The sequence below is a fragment of the Bactrocera latifrons genome, unplaced genomic scaffold, assembly GCF_001853355.1.
Source record: "Bactrocera latifrons isolate USDA-ARS-PBARC rearing strain unplaced genomic scaffold, ASM185335v1 scaffold_11, whole genome shotgun sequence".
NCBI classification, from domain to species: Eukaryota; Metazoa; Arthropoda; class Insecta; order Diptera; family Tephritidae; genus Bactrocera; species Bactrocera latifrons.
In genome coordinates this window covers 1,828,239-1,848,034 of record NW_017534519.1, presented here as the reverse complement: position 1 = coordinate 1,848,034, position 19,796 = coordinate 1,828,239, and the positions used below count along the sequence as shown (strand labels likewise).

The window sequence follows — 19,796 nt, the reverse complement described above, 5'->3', positions numbered from 1 at the left end:
TATTTTTTCTGGCGTTTGATTGCGGCAGATAAGAACAAAAGTTGCTTTGATCACAACTTTGCAGTGGAAAATAGTAAGCCAAATGAAAATCTGTTATTTTTAGGTTGCAAGCTGTCATAAAAGGATTTATTGTATAAATGTGTGGAGTAACGGTAAAGTGAAAATTATTAGCACAAATTAGATGTGAAATTTCAATAACTGCACGTAAAGATTTCACTCTTTTCCTGTCAAGAGAACACAACACGCAATAGAAGATCTGAATATGCTCATGACGAACATTGAAAAAATTCTCTAAAAATTATTGCATTTAAACAAAAGCTAAACAAAGAACAACTCAATAATAAACAATAAGCGGCAGATCGTCATTTAAACAAAGAATTTCTCATTAACGCTTCACCATATTAGTAAGAATACGGAAACCGCATGCGACTGGGAAGCAAATCAAGATAGAACAAGCAGCGTAGTTGTTGTCCTTATATTATTATACTTAACTCGTTTGTTAAGTTTGCGTTTAAATTTCACAATTTATGCTATTCTGCTGTGTCTGGCTTGTAGACTATGTATTTAATGATTAAGACATTTTCAAAAACTTTCAAGATCTTTTCATAATTTTTTTTTTCTTTTACTGTGCTTTGGTGACAGTACTCAAACAAAGCTTATGGAGGATATCCGACTAAAAACTTAATTTTTTTCGACAAAAGGCAGCAATCAGCAAGCGAATACGGTATTTAGCTCAGTCAGTAAAAAATTTATAAATTAATTGACTTTCTTATGACAATGTTTGTTGTAAGTTATTTATATGAAAATTCGGATATACTACATTTGTAATATATTTACAGCTTCCAATGGAGCGTAATCATAAAAACAATTTGTGCAAAAAAAGCTAATTAAAAGCGTGTGGCATGGTTCAACAGACAAATACACATGTATATGCATATACACGCACACGCTTTTTATGCAAATATATGAACAAGCAACGCAGCGATAATTGGGTTAGTAAATAAATGCGTATTTCTGCTTTATCTATTTACATATGGGCTATATCTACACATACACCTATGTACACAAATAAGTTTTTTAAACGTATGTTATTTATAAATTAACTAAATTTTCAGGTATACATATTTTCTTGGTTATGCGAGTACGGACCAGCGACTGCTGTCGGTTTATAAATATTGAAAATACATATATTGTGATCAAAAAGCACCCGGAAATTGTAATTAAATTCCATGGGAAAATAATATAAAAAAAAAAAAAAATGCTAAGTTGGTAGGATTGTCCCTAATTATCAAGCCAAATAAGAACGTGATCTGTCAACCAGTTTTTTTACATCAGCTGTTTAAGTCGATACACCTCAGTAGTGCATTGTGATATTTACAATGGATAAAAATATCGAACAAAGAATTTTTCTCAAATTTTGAATTTCTTACCAAATTTTGTGAGCGGAATCGTTGCTTATATTGGAAAAGACTTATGGTGATTCAGTTTTATCAAAAACAAAGCCCTAAAAAGAACTTCGTCCACTTCAGCTGATGAAAGTACTAAAAAAAAGTGAAGGATATGTTGCTTGAAAATCGTCAGGCAATTGTTAGAGAGAAGGTAAGAGAACTCGACATCTCTGATGGATATAATAAAATATTTTTCAAAAAGAGTACCCTTGTGACCGAATTTAAAGCCAAAAACGCAATGAATACCATCAATCAATCACCGTATTCACCACATTTTTTTCTTGTTCTCCAAACTGAAATTTCCTCCGTGGAAGTACTCGTATTACATCTTTGAAGGCAACAAACAAATATTGATGTATAATTGAATATTTGACATTTTTTTACAATTTTCGGTTATTTTTTGACACAATTATTTTTTCCTTTTCCTATAAACTTATGAAAAGTACTGTCATGTACTCGTATTTGGATTTTTTTGTGGCAAAACTATGGATATTTTTCGCATTTTTAACACTATCCTACCAAAGACGTTTCAATTTTAAATCAATGTATTCCGATTTCAAAAAAGTTATAGGATCGCGCTGAATTTGTTCATTACAACTTTTTTGTGCACTTTAAACTGCCAAAACCAAATTTAGCCCGTTCAACTCAATTGCAGCGATTTCAGAAATTTAGTGAACATTTAAACTTACATTTATATAAGGGTACTTGCAAACTTCCGTTATATGTATTCATTTGTACATAACTCCCAACATTCATGTGCATATACATACATACATATGTATGTTAGTACATAGATCGCACTCAAATTCAATTCAAAACTTTGACGGATAAAAAATGAAGACCATGAAAAGTGTATTGTTGAAAGGCATTAGTTGTTGTTGTTGTGATGCAAGCGCGTGCACCATAGCCATTGGAAATTCGCCACAAGCGCAGCGCTACAGGAAAATGCAATATGTGTGCTATGAATGGGAATACTAAGTCGGCTGAGGGGCACTGTCAACGGGATTTTTTCGATGAGATGGCAATTTGAGCAACTCTTTGTCAAGCACTTTGACTACCGAGCGATGTTCGTGCGTTTGTAATCACGCCTGAACAAATGCTGGAAATGCTGCATCACAACTAAATAGACACAGCTTCACGCTTTGAGGAGCATCGAGGAGCACAACCATGCTCGACACGTTTCGAATTGTGACGGCAAGCGAGTGGAAGTGCTCGCAGTAGATACGGAATATTTATTGCATCATAATAGAATTAAGCGTGTAATGAGTTCCGAGGCGTGTAGTGCTGGCGGTGGCAGGAACGGCGGTAGATGCGCTTAGCGTGGCATTTTATAGCATCGAAAGCGTGCAAAAAGCTCTTTTACGTTCAACTCAATCGCAGTTGGCAGCCAAAGCACTTGTCAACACGCTGGGTAATCAGATATTATTCCCAACGCTGCTCTGAGCGCAGTGCAACGGAGAAGATTTGAAAGCAATAGCTATGCTCGAGAACATTACGAGCACTTATGCAATGTTTTTATTTGTTTTGGTTTGCATTTTTTTTCGAATTGAATAAACTGCATGGTTGCATTACAGTTATCTGAGCGCTGTGCACTTATGCTGCCAACAGCAACAGTGGCATTATTTAAAGTCAGAAAAAATGTGAAACCGCAATGCTTTTGACAGTCAATGCGAACTAACTGTTTTTAAAGCTGTCATTAAAATATCAATGACCTATTAAAAACCGAGTTTAACCATGGAACTTTTTATGTAACCGTACGTTCTAGTTCCTGAGTTAGTTTTACAACTAAAAAACAGTTTTGAGTGTAAACAAAGGCAAGATCTTTAAGCTCTGTTATCAAAAAATATAATTTGTTATTTATCGCTTGCCTGCAAAACATAAAATATTCAAGGTTACATTTTTCAAAAGTAACTAGTTTGTAACTAGTGAAATTATGTTCCACGGCAGACTGACTCCACATAAGATGTGAGGTGAAAATGCAGTTGAATTTTTTGGTAAATACGCGAACTCCCCACAGAATACTCAATATTGGCGGTTTAGAAAAAGTTTTATGGCATCACTTTTCCTTTTAATGGCGCTAATGGAAAACGTGCTCTGCATTTACAAGGCGCTATGTCGACAAGGTGTGTATGGTAAGTAGAGAGTCGAGATGTGAAAAGTTCATGCATGTGCATACTCTAGCTACATATGTAAATATTTATATTCGCGACACAACAAGTCATCTGACGACGGCCTCGGCGAAAGCAAGGGGCAGTAAAGAAAAGTAATGAACTCGTACTTTAGGAGCGGCAAGCAACAATTCATCATGGTTGTCATTCGATTGACTGGTTGTCACAGTAAAAACCCATCATTGCATATTTTAGATAGTGGGTGGCGCATTTTCTGTTACGAATAATACCAGTTCCTCCTTACAACATCAAAGTCAAGTTAAGCCTTATTGAGCCACCCTGTTTTCAGCATAATAGAAAAACAATTGCCATTATTTGCCAGTAATGCGCAATTCGAAGTGTGGTAAACAAATTTTTTTAACGAAATTAACTGCATAAAATATTTACACGAGCAAAGTGCTCTTATTGAGCGTGTCAAACTAATGGCTGTGAAAAGACATTTTCCCACTTGTTTGTGAAAAAATAAATGTAGACGCTTAGAATGGTGAACAAATGCAATCACGTACTCGAAAAAAATATTTCATTTATTTGCGACAAAATAAATGACGCTTTCTTGGTGTTATATACGTAGATAAATATCTATCTCCGTGTGAACTCGTGTTTATTTTTTACAAAAAGTTGGCTTGTATGTAAGTTTGCATACAATAATTAAGCACAAGTGCTCAACATAAAACATTGTGAATACAAATTTGCGAGCTACATGTTTTCTTCGTGAGCATTTTTGTGGAATTTAAGTGAACACATGTAAACGAAGTCATAAAATAGAGGAGTCAAAGAGAAAACATCAACATCGAACGACTTTTGAAGTCTTCAAGAAGAAAAAGCGTTAACTTCGGCTGCACCGAGGCTAACATACCCTTCACAGGTGCATTTCTTTTAGAAACTATGTGTTCAGTTTATATGTAAGCTATATGCTATAGTAATCCGATCCGAACAATTTTTTCGGCTTATTATCTTAAGCAGTAATAAATGTCAAATTGCGTGAAGATATTACGTCAAATGCAAAAGTTTTCCATACAAGAACTTGATTCCGATCGTTCGGTTTGTATGCCAGCCGATCTGAGTGTTGCCTTAGAAAATAATTTATACCAAATTTTGTGAATAAATCTTGTCAAATGCGAAAGCTTTCCTTCCAGAACTTGATTCCGATCGTTCACTTTGTATGGAAGCTTTATTTTATAGTGGCACGATATCTGCAGTTCCGACAAATGAGCAGCTTCTTGAAGAGAAAATGACGTTTGCAAAATTTCAAAACGATATCTTAAAAACTGAGGTACTAGTTCGTATATATACAGACAGACGGACGGACGGATACGCGGACTAAATCGACTCAGCTCAACATACTGATCATTTATACAGGTATATACATTATAGGGTCTCCGACGCTTCCTTCTGGGTGTCGCAAACTTCGTGACAAACTTAATATACCCTGTTCAGGGTATAAAAATAGGAAAGTAAAAATATTGAAGAGTTGTTGTACAACAAAAAAAAATCACTGGTGGTTAATTTATAGCTGCGCAGCGTAGCATTATGTGAATGAACTTTGATAGCAAAAAGCTGATGGGAATATAAAATTTTTAACAAGATGTAGTAAACAACTGAGCTGCCAAAAATATATGGTCTTAGTGAAAATTTGCATAGGACTTGACGAAAACAAACGCAAGGTGTATTTTCTTGTAACTTTCCGCGGTCACATAGAGTGGGAGTTAACATCGGTTCGAAATTTTAGGTTTTATATAATCATAATTTTCAGTGTGTAATGCTTATATTCCAAACAATTACTTGATTTGGATTAGTCAGTTTGTATGGGAGCTTTATTCTATAGTGGTCCGATATCAGCAATTTCTACAACAAATGAGCAACTTCCTGGAGAAAAGTATGTGCGCAAAATTTCAGATACATAGCGACTAGTTTTGGGTGTTACTGAATCTAAATATATTATATATGCATATATGAAGGCATAAAGAAAGTCAGCACATCCAAATGATGTGTCGCCTGCTGTAAAACGCTTATTTGGACAATGTTCCGACCAGCCACCTATAGATAGAAAGTCATTATTTAATGCGATTTTAAGTTTCTACTAACCATAATGCTATTAAGCACTCCAATTTTCCAACATGTACTGCTGAAAGAAATTTTCCAAGTAATTCGTGCATATTTACTTTATTTTCAGTTAATTACCGAGCTGCTTGACAAAGTTGCGTTGAATATCTTAGACATTGCTCCGTAATAATTTCCATCGTGGCGAGGCGCTACTTTTCAAATCAAAAATTTACAGTTAGAGAAACGCCATTTCAAGTGATGAAACTTTTTCAAGCTATTAAATTAGGCACAAACTAAATAACGACTTGACAATAGTTCAAATGTCTCACTGAAAATGGAAAGCACAAATTACTTGCATTAGCAGTAGACTAAAATTGAACACGGGGCATGCATATGCTTGTGTTATATGCACGCACAGGTGTCCAAATCAATGAGCAAAGAAATGCTTGCTGCAACCATGCCTGAGAGCTGCCATTAATTTCAACACCTTACAATGATTGTCAGTTCAAACAGTAATTCATCAAATATGAGTACATTAACAATGAATGGTTGTTGTTGTTGTTGGTGGCGGCAATGGTGCCTTGCTTGGCTGCGCAAAACGCTATGCTTTGACGCATGCAACCGCCGCTGAGGCATGCCGCACAACGAACGACGCCTTCTTTGGGCGTGTTATGGGTTTTCGCGCTGCGAAGGCTTTGTGTGGAAATCACAAGTCAAGCTTTACATGATAAAGTGGTGTGTTTATAAAAAAGCGGTGCACATTAACAACGATTACAAAAGTCTTTAATATGTAAGCATAATGACTTGATGTGATTATTTTCGAGCCAAAGCCTGTGTTAGCTATTCATAATCGTGTGGAACGGCACGCAGGTATTTTTTCTATTTGTTGCAATGTTACAAGTAGAAAAATTTTTGCACGCTTTAACACAAAAACATTTAACCTAGTTACATGAATATTGCGGTTACTTCCTATGAATGCATTAATTGCAGCTTTGTTGATATACTGCGCTCAAAGGCCTTCTCAAGAGATATCGAAGGATATTCAAATTCAGAGAAAATTCATCGTTTGAGATTTGATAAGAGTGTGCTCGTCAAACATATTTTAGACTATGTATTCGTGATTTTTATATTTTATTTTATAATATAATTATACTTACTTTATGTACATAATTAATTGATTATGGCAAATATTAAATTATAGATGTATGTAGATCCTAAGGTGGCCCTTATTGATCAGCCTTAATTGACAATATGTGAAAGTTTAATCATTGGTTAATAACCATTTATGGTGTAGTTGACTCCAAATATTTAGAAATTATAAAAATCATCTTACCTGAAAAGAAAGAGAAACATAAATTCATTAAAAAATTACTCGATATGATTTCATGAATTATACTTATTAATTTCCAAACATAATAAATACTTTAATTAACGTTCTTAACCTCTATGACAAAAGTAGAAAGAGTTGAATTTAATGTCAACATCCAAGGAGCGCAATAAAGTATTTATAATTTTTTTTTTTTTGGAAAAAGGCAAAAGATATTTACATAGCTATAGAGAAGCACCAAATAAGCTTGTTGGGCAAAAAAAAAAAAAAAGCCAAAAGATATGATTGCTGCGAACCGTTGTATGCCATGTAGACACAATAAAGGTAGGCAGGCTGCTGAAGCGGTAAATGTTACAGTTTTTATGTTGTTAAAATATCAACGCACCAGATTTCTCACGAATTGAGGCAAGGTAAAATAACATTTTCACCCGAAAATCCACATTGTATATTTGATAACTTCTTTTTGAAATAAATTAAATATATTATATAAAATGCTAAACTAGGTGGATTTATGTTACCACAAAACTAATTTATTTTAATTTTTTTGGATATTTGTTATTATTTTAATTTATAGTTCTAATTGTGCAATTTCTTTTCCCTTGTAAAATAAGTGTGAGTTAGTTATTAGCAGAAACATTTGTGATTCCCAAAAAAATAAAAATAGTTACAAGACAACTTAATTTTTTTTTTTTTTTGCTAACAGAAAGATCAGATGCCAATTATGTAGCTACATATGTACATATATCACACTTTTATAAAATAATCAGTTGGCTTTTTTGAAATCAATTTGTTAACAGCTTTTTATGAAGTCACCTTTTTGGGAATATCGATAACTTTTATTTCAAAATGTTATATTATTTGAAATTGTCGGTCGGTGTCGGTAAAAAATATTTTTACTACCTTTTTCAGAAAGCTTCTTAGATACTTCTCAAAATATGAAATTATAATTTTACTTTTTCACTTTTAAAATTTTTTTATCTGAATTGGTAAGTTTTCTTTCAGTAAAGCTCAAAATGCTGCAGATAAATTAAATTATTTTTTAATCAAATGGGTCGGAAGTCACATTGCACTGTTGAAGAAGCCCGGCTGGTTTCAAACCACAGAAAGTAAGAAAAATCGCTTCGGGAAATTGGGAAATTAATGGAAAGGTCTCATAATTTTGTAAAAAATGTTTTTGAGTGAAAATTTAGTAGGGAGACTCGTGGAAGGCCACAAAAAACAAGTACAGTTCTTTATTGCCACATTGTAACTATTTGTAAAAACGACAGAAATTGGAAATGTAGTAAGTGCCCAAACAGTTCGCAGGCGTTTGCAAAAGGCCAAGCTACCAGGACGTATAACCAGGAAAGCTCCATTAATGCGATCAAAAAATTTAGATATGAGGTTAAATTTTGCAAAAAGTCATTTAGATTGGTCAGGACCTGAGGGAACAAAAAAGTGGAGAAACATTTTATGGAGCGATGAAACGAAAGTAAATTTGCTTGGAAACGATTGTGAAAGAAATGTGCGTCGTCCAAAAGGAAAGGAGTTTCACGTTCGATTCACAAAAATAACTGTGAGGCGTGGAAGTGGAAACGTCATGGTGTGGGGATGTTTTTCTTGGTATGGAGTAGGTCCTATATACCGGACAACTAACAAAATGACAGCGTCGGAGTACAAGGAAATACTTGAAAATGCCATGATACCCTATGCTGAAGAAAACTTACCATTACGTTGGGTATATCAGCAAGATAATGACCATACTACTTCCAAACTGGTTTAAAAATATTTTGAGGATAATAATGTTAACGTTTTGAAGTGGCCAACCTGGATTTAAATCCAATAGAAAACCTATGGGGAGAACTATAAAAAAATTTGCCGAGTCGAATCTTTCTCTAACAAAGACCAGTTATGGGAGTGCATACAAAAAACTTGGTATGAGATACCTAAAGAAACCTGTCAGACTTTAATCAGTAGTATGCCCAAACGAATAAATAAAGTAATCCAGAATAATGGTGGGTCTACTGGCTATTAACTGAGTAATGTTAAATATACAACAAAACTGTTTTATCATAATTTGTTGTTCCAAAATAATTGTCTTATTAAAAGTGGACCTATTTTTTTGAGCAAGAGTATTTTAGCTATGAAATGTTTTTGGATCTAAATTTGTTTGCTTTGCGTTTTTTTTTTAATGAAGTTTATTTAAATAAGATTGTCAATATTTGTAAAATATAAGTACGTTTGCGTTTTTCTTAGAAATTTAAATAAAACCTTTTATTCATGAGCTTTACTTGAAAAAGTATTGTTTAAATATTATTTTGAGCAGGAGTGCATGAGTTCATTTTTACATTTTTTATTACCGTCTTTTTTTCCCCATTGCAAAATCCACCACTTCCGCACAAAGTATATAATATATGCATATACATATGTATACATCTATATTACATTATCGACAAGCATCGAGTTGATTGACACTGAGGCGTCACAGCGTAAATACTTAATACTAATACACCTGGCGATGGGTCGGCTGCCAAGCTATTTCGATTATTGCCCTACCCTGGGCCAGGCAATATACATACATACATAAGTATGTACATACATCAAATGCATATATGTATATTTACCAATGTAATTAATCACGACTTAATCGCATTTGCAATAAATTGCCAGCGTGCGTCACGAAAACCACGCACGGACAATTACATTTTCTAAAATACTTGCAAAAAATGCAAGAAAACAATTTGGTATGAAGATAAGAAAATGCGTGTCAAGATATAGCTCCACATATTTACATACATAGCGCATTATTGCATATGTATTGTGCAGATCAATCTAATTGTATGACGGTCAATTGCAAAAAGAATTTTGAGAATTTCGGCAGATAAAATAACATTTAAAAAGAAGAAATTTAACTGTATAATGTTTTGTTTGATAGTCTGGCTGTAAATGTCACCATTTGATTTTTGGATAAATTAGGCTCTCCTATATATCTATATATCGCAGATATAACAGCGAAATATAGTATGTTTGAACATGCCTATGTAACTGCAAAATATTATAACATAATGAAATATGTCTTATAGTTTGTATATATGTATAACTATGATTTTATAATTGCAACCCATATTATTGTATTCAAATTACAATATGGCTTGGGTAATTACATAAGTGTTGAAAATTGTGCGCCAACAACTCATAAATAAATTTGCGTTTCCAATGAATGAAAGTGGTTTCGAATATTACATAATAACAATAAACTATTCACGCTTGTACATATATATGTATGTACATAATTATAAAACAAAATCAAAATAAACTATTGCAAAATAAAACTTAAATAAACTTGCTTACTAAAGAAGAAACAGTAATGTGAAGCTGTCAAATAATGGAGACAGAAAAACAAAACACTGAGCAGGGCGTACGCAGCTACATACAACCATACATATGAACATGTAATATGTCGAATGCGTCAACAGACTAAAAAGCCCTCAAGCCGGCAATTATCTAAGTATATTCGACTGTTTTGTCTTTATTTCCTTGCTACGCCAACATAAACTGAACACGGTAGTACGTAAAAGCAAAAGTATAAATAACAGTACCATGGAGTGGAGCTCATAAAGATAGTGAGAGCATTTAATTGATGACGAGCATTTCAAAGCAATGAAAATATTGATGACGACACCTTTTGCTGTGCCTGCTTCACACCACACTCTGCACGTGGTGATCTTCGTAACAAAATCGATTATGACCTCTATACATAACATGTATGTAGCTTGTACATCCAGCACCGCCACTTTTAGCATCAACCATCAACCAAGTGTTGTTATCGTGGAGCTAGGAATTTCAAGCAGTGAGGCACCACCACCGGTGATATGCGAAAACAGAGACACAGCGCAACTCCACAAGATGAGCAATGCAAATAACAAACATTTGTGTAGCTCCCCTATGTTGCGGGGCGTTGAAATGAGATCGCAATAGCGGTTGCTAGTTGCTAATCATTGTGAACTGACGTAATCGCAACAACAGCAAGCACGAAACACCGACTTCTTTCTGGGCTGACTGTCGCCAAGTGTTTTTTGCTGATATATATTCATATTTTTTCAATTTTTCTATTAATAAAATTACCTGTATTCTATTTTATATAGTAGCATAAAACATTAACATTCCGACTTTTTTGTGTATTTGGAATGCAATCAACCAACTGTGGTGATATACAACTTTCTTAACGCCAAAATTTTGAAGTTCTTTACTCACCTCCATATCTCAAATGTCCTTCAGGAATTATAAAAATTTCAGTCGACACTATTTAATGAATTTAACCTTTCACTTAAATTAAGTTTAATTGATATTTTCGCTTTAAAGCTCAATCACACCAATTAATTTTAATAAAAATACAAGCCACTTTTTTCGTTTGGGCGTGAACGTAAACGCTGTGACATATACACTTGACACCGTTCTCACTTGTCCCTATTGAAGGGATACACTCTCTGCACCAAATATTTTGCTGTTTACGAAGAACTTGCGAAATCACCTCCGCACAATATAAGCTGTTATTTTGTTTTTAATAATAAAAATACTAACTCAATCTACGCGATATTAACAACTATTTGCGAAATCGACTACACTCATAAAATACTCAATAAGAAATAAATACAACAAACCATCCAACTAGAAGAAGACAGTTAACAATGTTGCAAAATGCCGCTGACACGCTGGAACGCTAAAACCGATAAAGCAGGGTGACTCAGAGCAATAGAAACGAAATAGGAAATTGTAAGTGAACGTTCGGAAAGGCTGTTTATAATTGTTAAAATAAATAAGGAATTTAAATATATTAAACATTAATAATAATAACTTTAATCATCAAAGAGCGAATACAGAAAGTACGCACATCCATAAATTATTTTAGAAGGAAAGGAAGAGCTTAAAAAATTAGAAAATAATGTGTTCGTTCGTTGGTTTAATTTAAACCTCAGATATATCATTTTTAAATAGAATCAGAGCAATTTGCTGTCATAATTATTTAGTTTAAATATAACTTAACATATAATTGTTATATACACATGTGGTTTGGAAAGTATGAGGTGATATTTGAGAGAACACAATTTTCTCCTAGGCTGTATTCACACACGGACTCTTGTGTCGCCCAAACCGAATTCCGAAAGCCAAGAAAGATTTCTCTGTCGATCAGTATTTGGACCATCTTGTAAATCGTAATGTAAATTTACTTTATATCTAAATATTATAAGCACTGCACTAATGTAGGCGGAAAAACCGAGTTCAGGGAGATTTTTCACATCCAGTTTATTTATCCTTTTTATTTCAGAGTTAATTTGCCAAGCTGCTTGTGTGCAAATATACAGAAAAACATATACACAAATACATATATATATGTAGATGAAATGTGCGCACAGGAAATCAAAATATTTTTCTCTTTCCAATGCATTTCTTCACACATATGTATCTACACCAATGCATACACACCTATGCAGGTACCAGCAGTATTTATCTGTTGCGGTATACAAACAAAAATATCCGTTATGTGCGAATTAAACGTTGATTGCCCATCGTTGAGACCAATTTGTGCAACATGTTGGGCACCCCACCGCCGCCGCCCTACCATCCACTGGCCAATAAATCAATTCAAAATATTTCAAAGGGGAATTTTTACATGAAAGCGTGATTTACAAAGAAATAAAAGGAGCATGAATGGTGGGGAGATATATGGACGGACAATTTATGCCAACAGAGAAATGTACTCGCAGTAATGGAAGCGCTGAGCTCCTTGACTCCAGCAATGTTGCACATGGTCGTTATACCGTTAAGTACTCGCCATTAAAAAGTTTAAAATAGGTATGCTTGAGCTTTTCGCCATTTATTTCGAATAATTAAAAGCCATTGCGGGAATGCAGATAATAGGAATCGTTATTACCTTCACCTTGAGCACTGGCGGAGCTCAAGTTGCAAACCTACTTCCCTCGCAACGTCCTTCATATGTACATATTTACATTTACAACATATCTGGTGCGTGCTTGTATGTGGCTCTCCGAAAATTAAGTTGACGGTTAAATGCTTAATGTCGTCCACATATTACGCACCTGATTAACGAAATGAAAATTGTGCGAAATTATGTGCTCCAAGTTGCCTTGCAGGAATATCTTCTGATTGTTTCGAAGTCTTCGGAACGTCTTAAATCACTATATAAGCAAAGGTCGTTCTTTCAATAATTATTACAGTAAAAAGAAGGGGGTGCGCTAAATTTCTAAAAGTCTTCAAGGACATCGTGCTTTCTTTAGCAGATCTATCGTCATCGAAACGAAATTGGACTCGGTTACAGTTAGAAGAAATCTCTATTTTCTAAACTCTTAATACTGGTAATTATTTTACCCAGAACTGCATGAGGAGAAAGTCTATTTGAAAAATAATAAGCTCTATATAGAGACCTTTGGCATCCCGGCCTTAGCGCAATATATTCTTAGTGGAGATGTATCTAAATGTATCTAATTAATTTTATTTTACCCTACTGACCCTCAAAATGGCTTGTGCATGTGGGAAAGCGCTGCGACTGAAAGAGTTTCTTTCAGAGCAGTGTCTGAAAAAAGCTGTTGTTTTCTTGACGTGCAATTATCGTTCTCTATAAAGTACGGCAACACGAAAGCAACACTGGCATGAAAAACACAAAACGAAAGCAATGAAAAACAAAAGTTTGTCTGCCGCACGACAAACGGTTCTTACTTTTACTTTTGATTTTATTMTTCTTCTTCTTTTTTGTTATTAAACTTTCAACTGACAATGACGACTAAATACTCTAATTTATGGATGCAGACAAGTACTTACTATATCTGCGGCTTGAGCTCTGCAGTGTATTACAACCGACAAAGCAGTTCTCCAGCGAAACGTTTTCAGTTGAAATGATAACAGACATTCCCACGTTTAAAATAGCACAACAACCTCCCACATACATGCGAGTAGGAGCAGTTGTGTTTACAACAGTGAAACTCGATGCAAGGCTCTCGAAGTGAAAAATATATTAAGGAGCATGAAAGCATTTACCCCAAAAATCACTTTGTATACCGTATACATGTATAGATGTACTATAGGTTCAATTCATTGCCAACTAGTATATCCAACAAATCATAATAAAACCGATGAATAGATCGCATTGAAGTTGGTGAATTTGTGGCAACACAAATTTCAGGGAGCTTTCATATTTTAGACCCTTTTTTGCAGCTTTCTTGCTTTTTTGACTGACTGAATTGAGACATGTCTTCATAATAATACAGATCGAACTATGGTGTCACTTTATTTATGGTTTGGTTAGCTTCAAAAGAGATTTTCCCGAGCAACCCAAAATTTCAATTGTCTGCAAAATGCTAATTTATGAATCGAGTTTCCATATGCTCTTAGCTCAGGCAGCCACTTGTGCTGGAGCTAAATTTTCGCTCGGAATTGATCAAGCGAAGCCACTGTGCCGAATCGCTTGGAGCAACACAACAACAAATACAATGTAACAGCACTCACGAGAGCATTACAACACGCAATCACATGCAATCCGAATGACTGAATGACACAGTGAAATTAAATGAAAAGCACACATCCCTCCAGCGGCACTCTTGCTTGGGAGCACCTCAAACGCGTCCCGTTATAATCAAATACCGACAAACAACGATATTAAAAATGTGTGAAATACTCACAAAAATACGAAAGTATTATAACACGCACACGAACATGCAGATGCGATGGCATGCATGTATTTTTAGCAGTCAGCAGTCAGCTGACAGCACAACAAAAGCCGTAACTAACAACAACAAGGGCGCTGGGGTAAATGACATGACAGAGCGTTTAAGGAATTTCAAAGCACACATATAAAACACCCAAAAAGTAAAATATTAGCACAAAGGTGAGGCGCAAGGCACTTGTCACCTCCGCTCGGCGCCAAAGCATTGCGGCTGAAGGCTTTGGGGTGTCTAAATCGTCCGTGAGCGCTGTGCTGCTGGCAGTGACGCTAATTGAAAAATCGATAGAAATCCTCGTATAAAAAGTAGTATATGGAACTTGGTAGGACTCGCAGCCCAAAAAGCCAACTAAAAAGGTTCAGCAGCCTCCATGCGTATATGTGGCTGTGTGCGTAGGTGGGTGAACGCTTTGCGACCGTCATCGCGGTCGTTATAATTTTCACCGTCAAATTGCTATAAATAAATCAGTGGCGTCTACTACAAAAAGTGGAAATTGCCATTTGCATGGCCACTAAGAGCGCGACGCGTACCGTTATCGCTGGTGCGCCCACCCGAAATTCAAGTGATGCCATCACGAACAGTTCTCACGGCTGAGCACACACATTTCCCGCTGTTACAGCAATTTAATTACGAATACTAAATGGGAGGAAATCAGAAATATAATAAACTCAACGTTTAAATTGAGTTGTAGCTGCAAATTACTGCAATCGATTTCCCATTAGGCGACGTTGTGCGACCGCCCATTCGCCGCAACCATTGACGCGCGCATTTTGGGCGCCCAAACCTAACTCCTTGGCATATGCACCTGATCACACATACGAGTACACCTACACACACACACACACGCGCACATACATACGCTCGTACCTGCTGGCACTATGCGGTCCAGAGCGCTCGCTCGAGGTGAATTGCTGGCCTGCCCGTGTAAGGGAAGAGGAAAAGCGCCCGAAATTCGGGTTGGTGCCTGATGCTAGTTCGGTCCTCTGCATTTCGTCACAGTTGAAATATTTCAAAATTAAATTAACTGTAGTTGTTACTGTACGGTACTCGTTGTACCGTTTTCCATTTGAATTGGCAAAATTGAAAGGAACTCAGTGCCCGTTTGTTTAATGTACACTGGAGGCAGTGGGGACATCGGGGAGCTCAATACCAATATGTTCAAGGTAATATTCTCCAAACAGTGAAAACGTCAATTTTAGGGCTGAGGAATCAGCGCCACACACCGTTAGCTACAGAAGTGCACAAAATGATGGCTCTATTCGATAGGGTTGCTAACACGTCGCTAACATTAAGGATAAAAAAAGAGTGAAATGCCGGAAAAACGTTTGCTGAGTTGCACATATCGAAAGTGGTACAAGCTTGAGTTAACGTTGAGGCGCTTTGAAAGGGCGACAGTATGCTGTTCACTCAAGTTACGAAGCCCATTTTTATACTCAACGGCAACCCTGTGATTTTGCCGCCAATTTACGTCATTACTCAAAGCTCAGTTGAGCGCAGTGCCGGAAGTTGAACGTCATTTCCGCAAAGGAAACTGTATTGGTTAAGAGCGCCTACCGTTCGCAGCAGAGGAAACAGAGGAAGAAGGCGACGAAAGTCGACTTAAGTCCATTACATTAGTGCCTGTGATAAGGTGAATTTAAAAATGTTTTGCTTAGAAAAAAGGCGAAAATAGAAAATTAAAAAAAAGACCAAACATAGGTAATCAACCTAAGAAAGTGCGCTCTCGTCACGAAGGGCACACGAAATGCCTACTTTGAATGCAGCCAAACAAATTGCATGCCGGTGCCGCTTGCCATTTGCCGGCTGCCGGACTCTTAATGGCGACAAGCTGCTACATTACGCGTGCCGTGCCAGTGAAATGTTGCGCGCCGGAAATTCCATCAGCTTCCGGATTAAAATAACAACTTTTTGACACACAACAGCCATGGACGCTGACGTTGAAGTGACTGTTGACTAATAAAAATAAGAGCAGAGCAGAGTAGAGAGTGTGTATCGATATGTACATGTGTGCCGTTGCACGCCATGTTATTTTATATAATTTTGTGTCGCGCCGATGACAGCAACTGTACGTCGAGCTGGTTGACTGGCTGACTGGCTGGCTGACTAAGCCCGATTCGCGTGTTGTTGCAGCATAGGTTTTTGCCGTTGCCGGCTGCTGCTGATGACGTTGACACTTTGTCAGCTTATATGGATCTCAGACATTCACGCTTTGTTGCTTTTTTGCGCGCAGCAAACAGACAAAGCGCCATTGGAAAAGCGCGTTCCAGAGACTGTGGGTGGTGTATGCCAAGACGAAGTGAGCTAGAATTTAAAATTCGGCACATAAAATGATCTAATCTCCTTGTGAACGTTTGGGGAGCAATATTCATTGAAATAATAATTAATTGTGACAACCTGGAGGCGTAAATTTTGCTTGTCCCATACAATTAGTTCCTAAAGAACATGGCCTGAATACAAAACCCACCTTCGATACGCATTATACGCTTTCCACTTGCGCTCGACTCTTAATGCTTGCGTGTTGAGTTACAATTTCAATAACTACTTTTCTGAAGCATGTTTAAAATACTTGGCACCTTTTCTGCGTTTTCGCACACTCGTCGGCGCACCGTCGTGCAGCTCGGGTCGCCACGCACCACTTCACGCACACTTGCGGAGTCAATTTGTTAGCCAACTGGCGTGAGTTGATGTGCGACGCGTTGCATGATTTGTATGTTTATGGGTCATGCAACATGTCAAGCACCTTAGAGCTCGCCATGCGCCACACTATACGCAATGCGCACACACTCAGCTGAACAACGGCAAAGCCACACGTGCCCCAAGTAGCGCATTTGCCGGCTCTCGAACGCCGTTTGGTCCCGCTGCAGTTCAGCGAACACCCGCCAATCCTGCGGCGGAGCTTGCAATTGTCACGGTGACAATGCAACAACCAAACAAAAAGCTGGCGGAATTGCAAAATTGGCAACGCGCGAAAGGCATGTGCTAATATGGACTTTTCCGTACCGATGCGGGCGTATGCGGAGCACGTTAGTTGACCACAAAGTTGACCTATGGAAATTGTTTTTAAATTGAACACATCGGGCGCGATGTATGTCTTGTTGGAGCTGGAAGCAATGACAACGCGTTGCTCTCTCTGTGTGGATGTGTGGAAAGTCATTTTTAGGAAATATCGTTTTGTTTAACTGCGCATTATGTAAATGGGTGTAAAGTGTGGGAAGCAGTTCAATGGTGTTTTTTGTTTACTGGATTTGCTGATGGGCGTTCAAAAAGTGAAATTTATGGCGATTTAATACAAAAAAAAATATATATATATATGTATATATATATATATATATGTATATACATACATATGTATGGGGGTTAAAAGAAGTATTGACCCGATACAACTCATTTGAAACATACTGACATATGACTGTCTTATGTAAAAAGACAACAGTAGGCAATGGGGTCTATTTATTCGACGGTTGTTGAACATTTTCGCTTCGATTTGAACAAATTTTGGCCATAAAGTTACATATTTCGCAGACACTTTTTGTCTCGCTATATAAATTGCTTCTTGATCTGTATACTAGACTTTCCAAAAAAAAATCAAAATTGTGTTATATGGTAAGTAGGCGTGGTTGTAGCCTGATTTTGCTCATTTTCACACTATAACATAGGAATATGAGAAAAATGTTATGTACCGAATTCGGTTGAAAACGTTCGACGAAGTGCCGAGATAAGTGATTTCATCTAAGGTGGGGCTATGCCATTGTCCAATTTTCACCCCGTAAAGTCTCATCATACTCATCTCAGAGGAAAACGTTAATGTCTGTAGTATTAGTTATTAATTTATCGCGCTTTTAGTACTTTCTAACAGTGCCGTTTTATTTACAGTGTCGGTAGGGATGCTTAGGGAATAGTGCCGTTATATGGCGAGTGGACGGAATTATCTCTAATTTTTACAGTGTTTCAGTGTTTTTACAGCGTTGCTTAAGAGATTTGTCCTGAGTGAATTTTATTGTTGTAATATTAGTGGTTTCGGATATATGTACATTAAACCTGTTAGAGGGGGGATCACGTCCACTTTTCAAAAATTTCAGCGCCCAGGTGCCACATGTCATTGCCAATTACTCTCTTACCGAGGCCCAACAAATTCATCCCACTTGCATTTTCTTAATTTAATGAGCATTAAGCGCGTATAGGCCGGTACAACAAATCGAAAACAGAGCAAAAAATCTTAAATGGCATCGTTAGGATATTTGGAGGTGAAAGGGAAAAGTGGGGAAGGAAGTAAAGCAAATGCGCATAAGAAGTATACCAAGAGGCAGTGACTTAGCTACATAACTTTCGCTGCCGCCTGCCTTCAAAGCACTCATAAGCTAGAAGCGGAAGAACAACACAGAAGTGGCAGCAAACAATGGCGAAAACGCGACTCCATGCGACAGAACAAATCGGCTTCTGTGCCTAACTGCGAACACAAACAAAGCCGGCTGTGCACTTCGGTGTTTTTGTGCTTCTTTTTCGTTTTTTGTTGAGGCCATTGTCGCTGTTCGGTGACTGTTGCTGTTGCTTTTGCTGTTGCTGTTGCTGTTGCTACAACCACCCACCACCAGCACATGTGGCATGGGATGATAACGAAAGTCCAACGAACGCAATGGCTGCAACAACTACAGCAATAACATTCGCATACGGCTGGCCAAAAAGCAAACATGCGGAAAACAAACCGAAACGATCAGAAACGAAAGGACTCCAACAAACAAACAGACGGGCGTACGAATATAAGACTCACTGAAGGCGAACGCAACAGCAGAGTCGCGTAAGAAACGTCGAAGCGACCGGACGAGTTTTGCCATAGTGCAGAGCATTCGTTGAGCGTCCAACAAGCGTTCGCATTTATTTTCGTAAAGTTGCCGAAGAAGAAGAAGAGGCAGCAGCACCAAGAGTTAAGTGAAATTTTTGTGAATGAAATCGAGCGAAATGCCTACCACAGTTGGAGCGCGCGTTGAGTCGCAGTGAAAGCGCCGAGTGTTGTCAAGTGAAAGTGCCGTTTGCTCAATACTCCGCGAGTCAAGTATACGCACTGTCGCACGCGTACTGAACGTGAACGCCATGGGCG

At 37.0% G+C, this 19,796-nt stretch overlaps 1 protein-coding gene across 22 annotated transcripts in view; it reads right to left on the bottom strand.

Annotated features, from left to right (window-relative positions):
* Positions 1–19,796, bottom strand: part of LOC108972617 (tropomodulin) — a 128,393-nt gene that overhangs the window by 19,518 nt on the left and 89,079 nt on the right. Inside the window, exons 1-2 of one of the 22 annotated variants that reach the window (XM_018939337.1) lie at positions 5,798–5,871; positions 5,702–5,741 (exon numbers count right to left, since the gene is read on the bottom strand). The exons of 19 other annotated variants lie outside the window; for them this stretch is intronic. In XM_018939337.1, the coding sequence (XP_018794882.1) occupies positions 5,702–5,741; positions 5,798–5,856 (99 nt within the window). In that variant the 5' untranslated portion in view covers positions 5,857–5,871. Of the gene's footprint in view, positions 1–5,701; positions 5,742–5,797; positions 5,872–11,219; positions 11,629–19,796 lie in introns of those variants that run through there. 2 more of the 22 variants (XM_018939344.1, XM_018939408.1) reach the window with 2 other exon arrangements.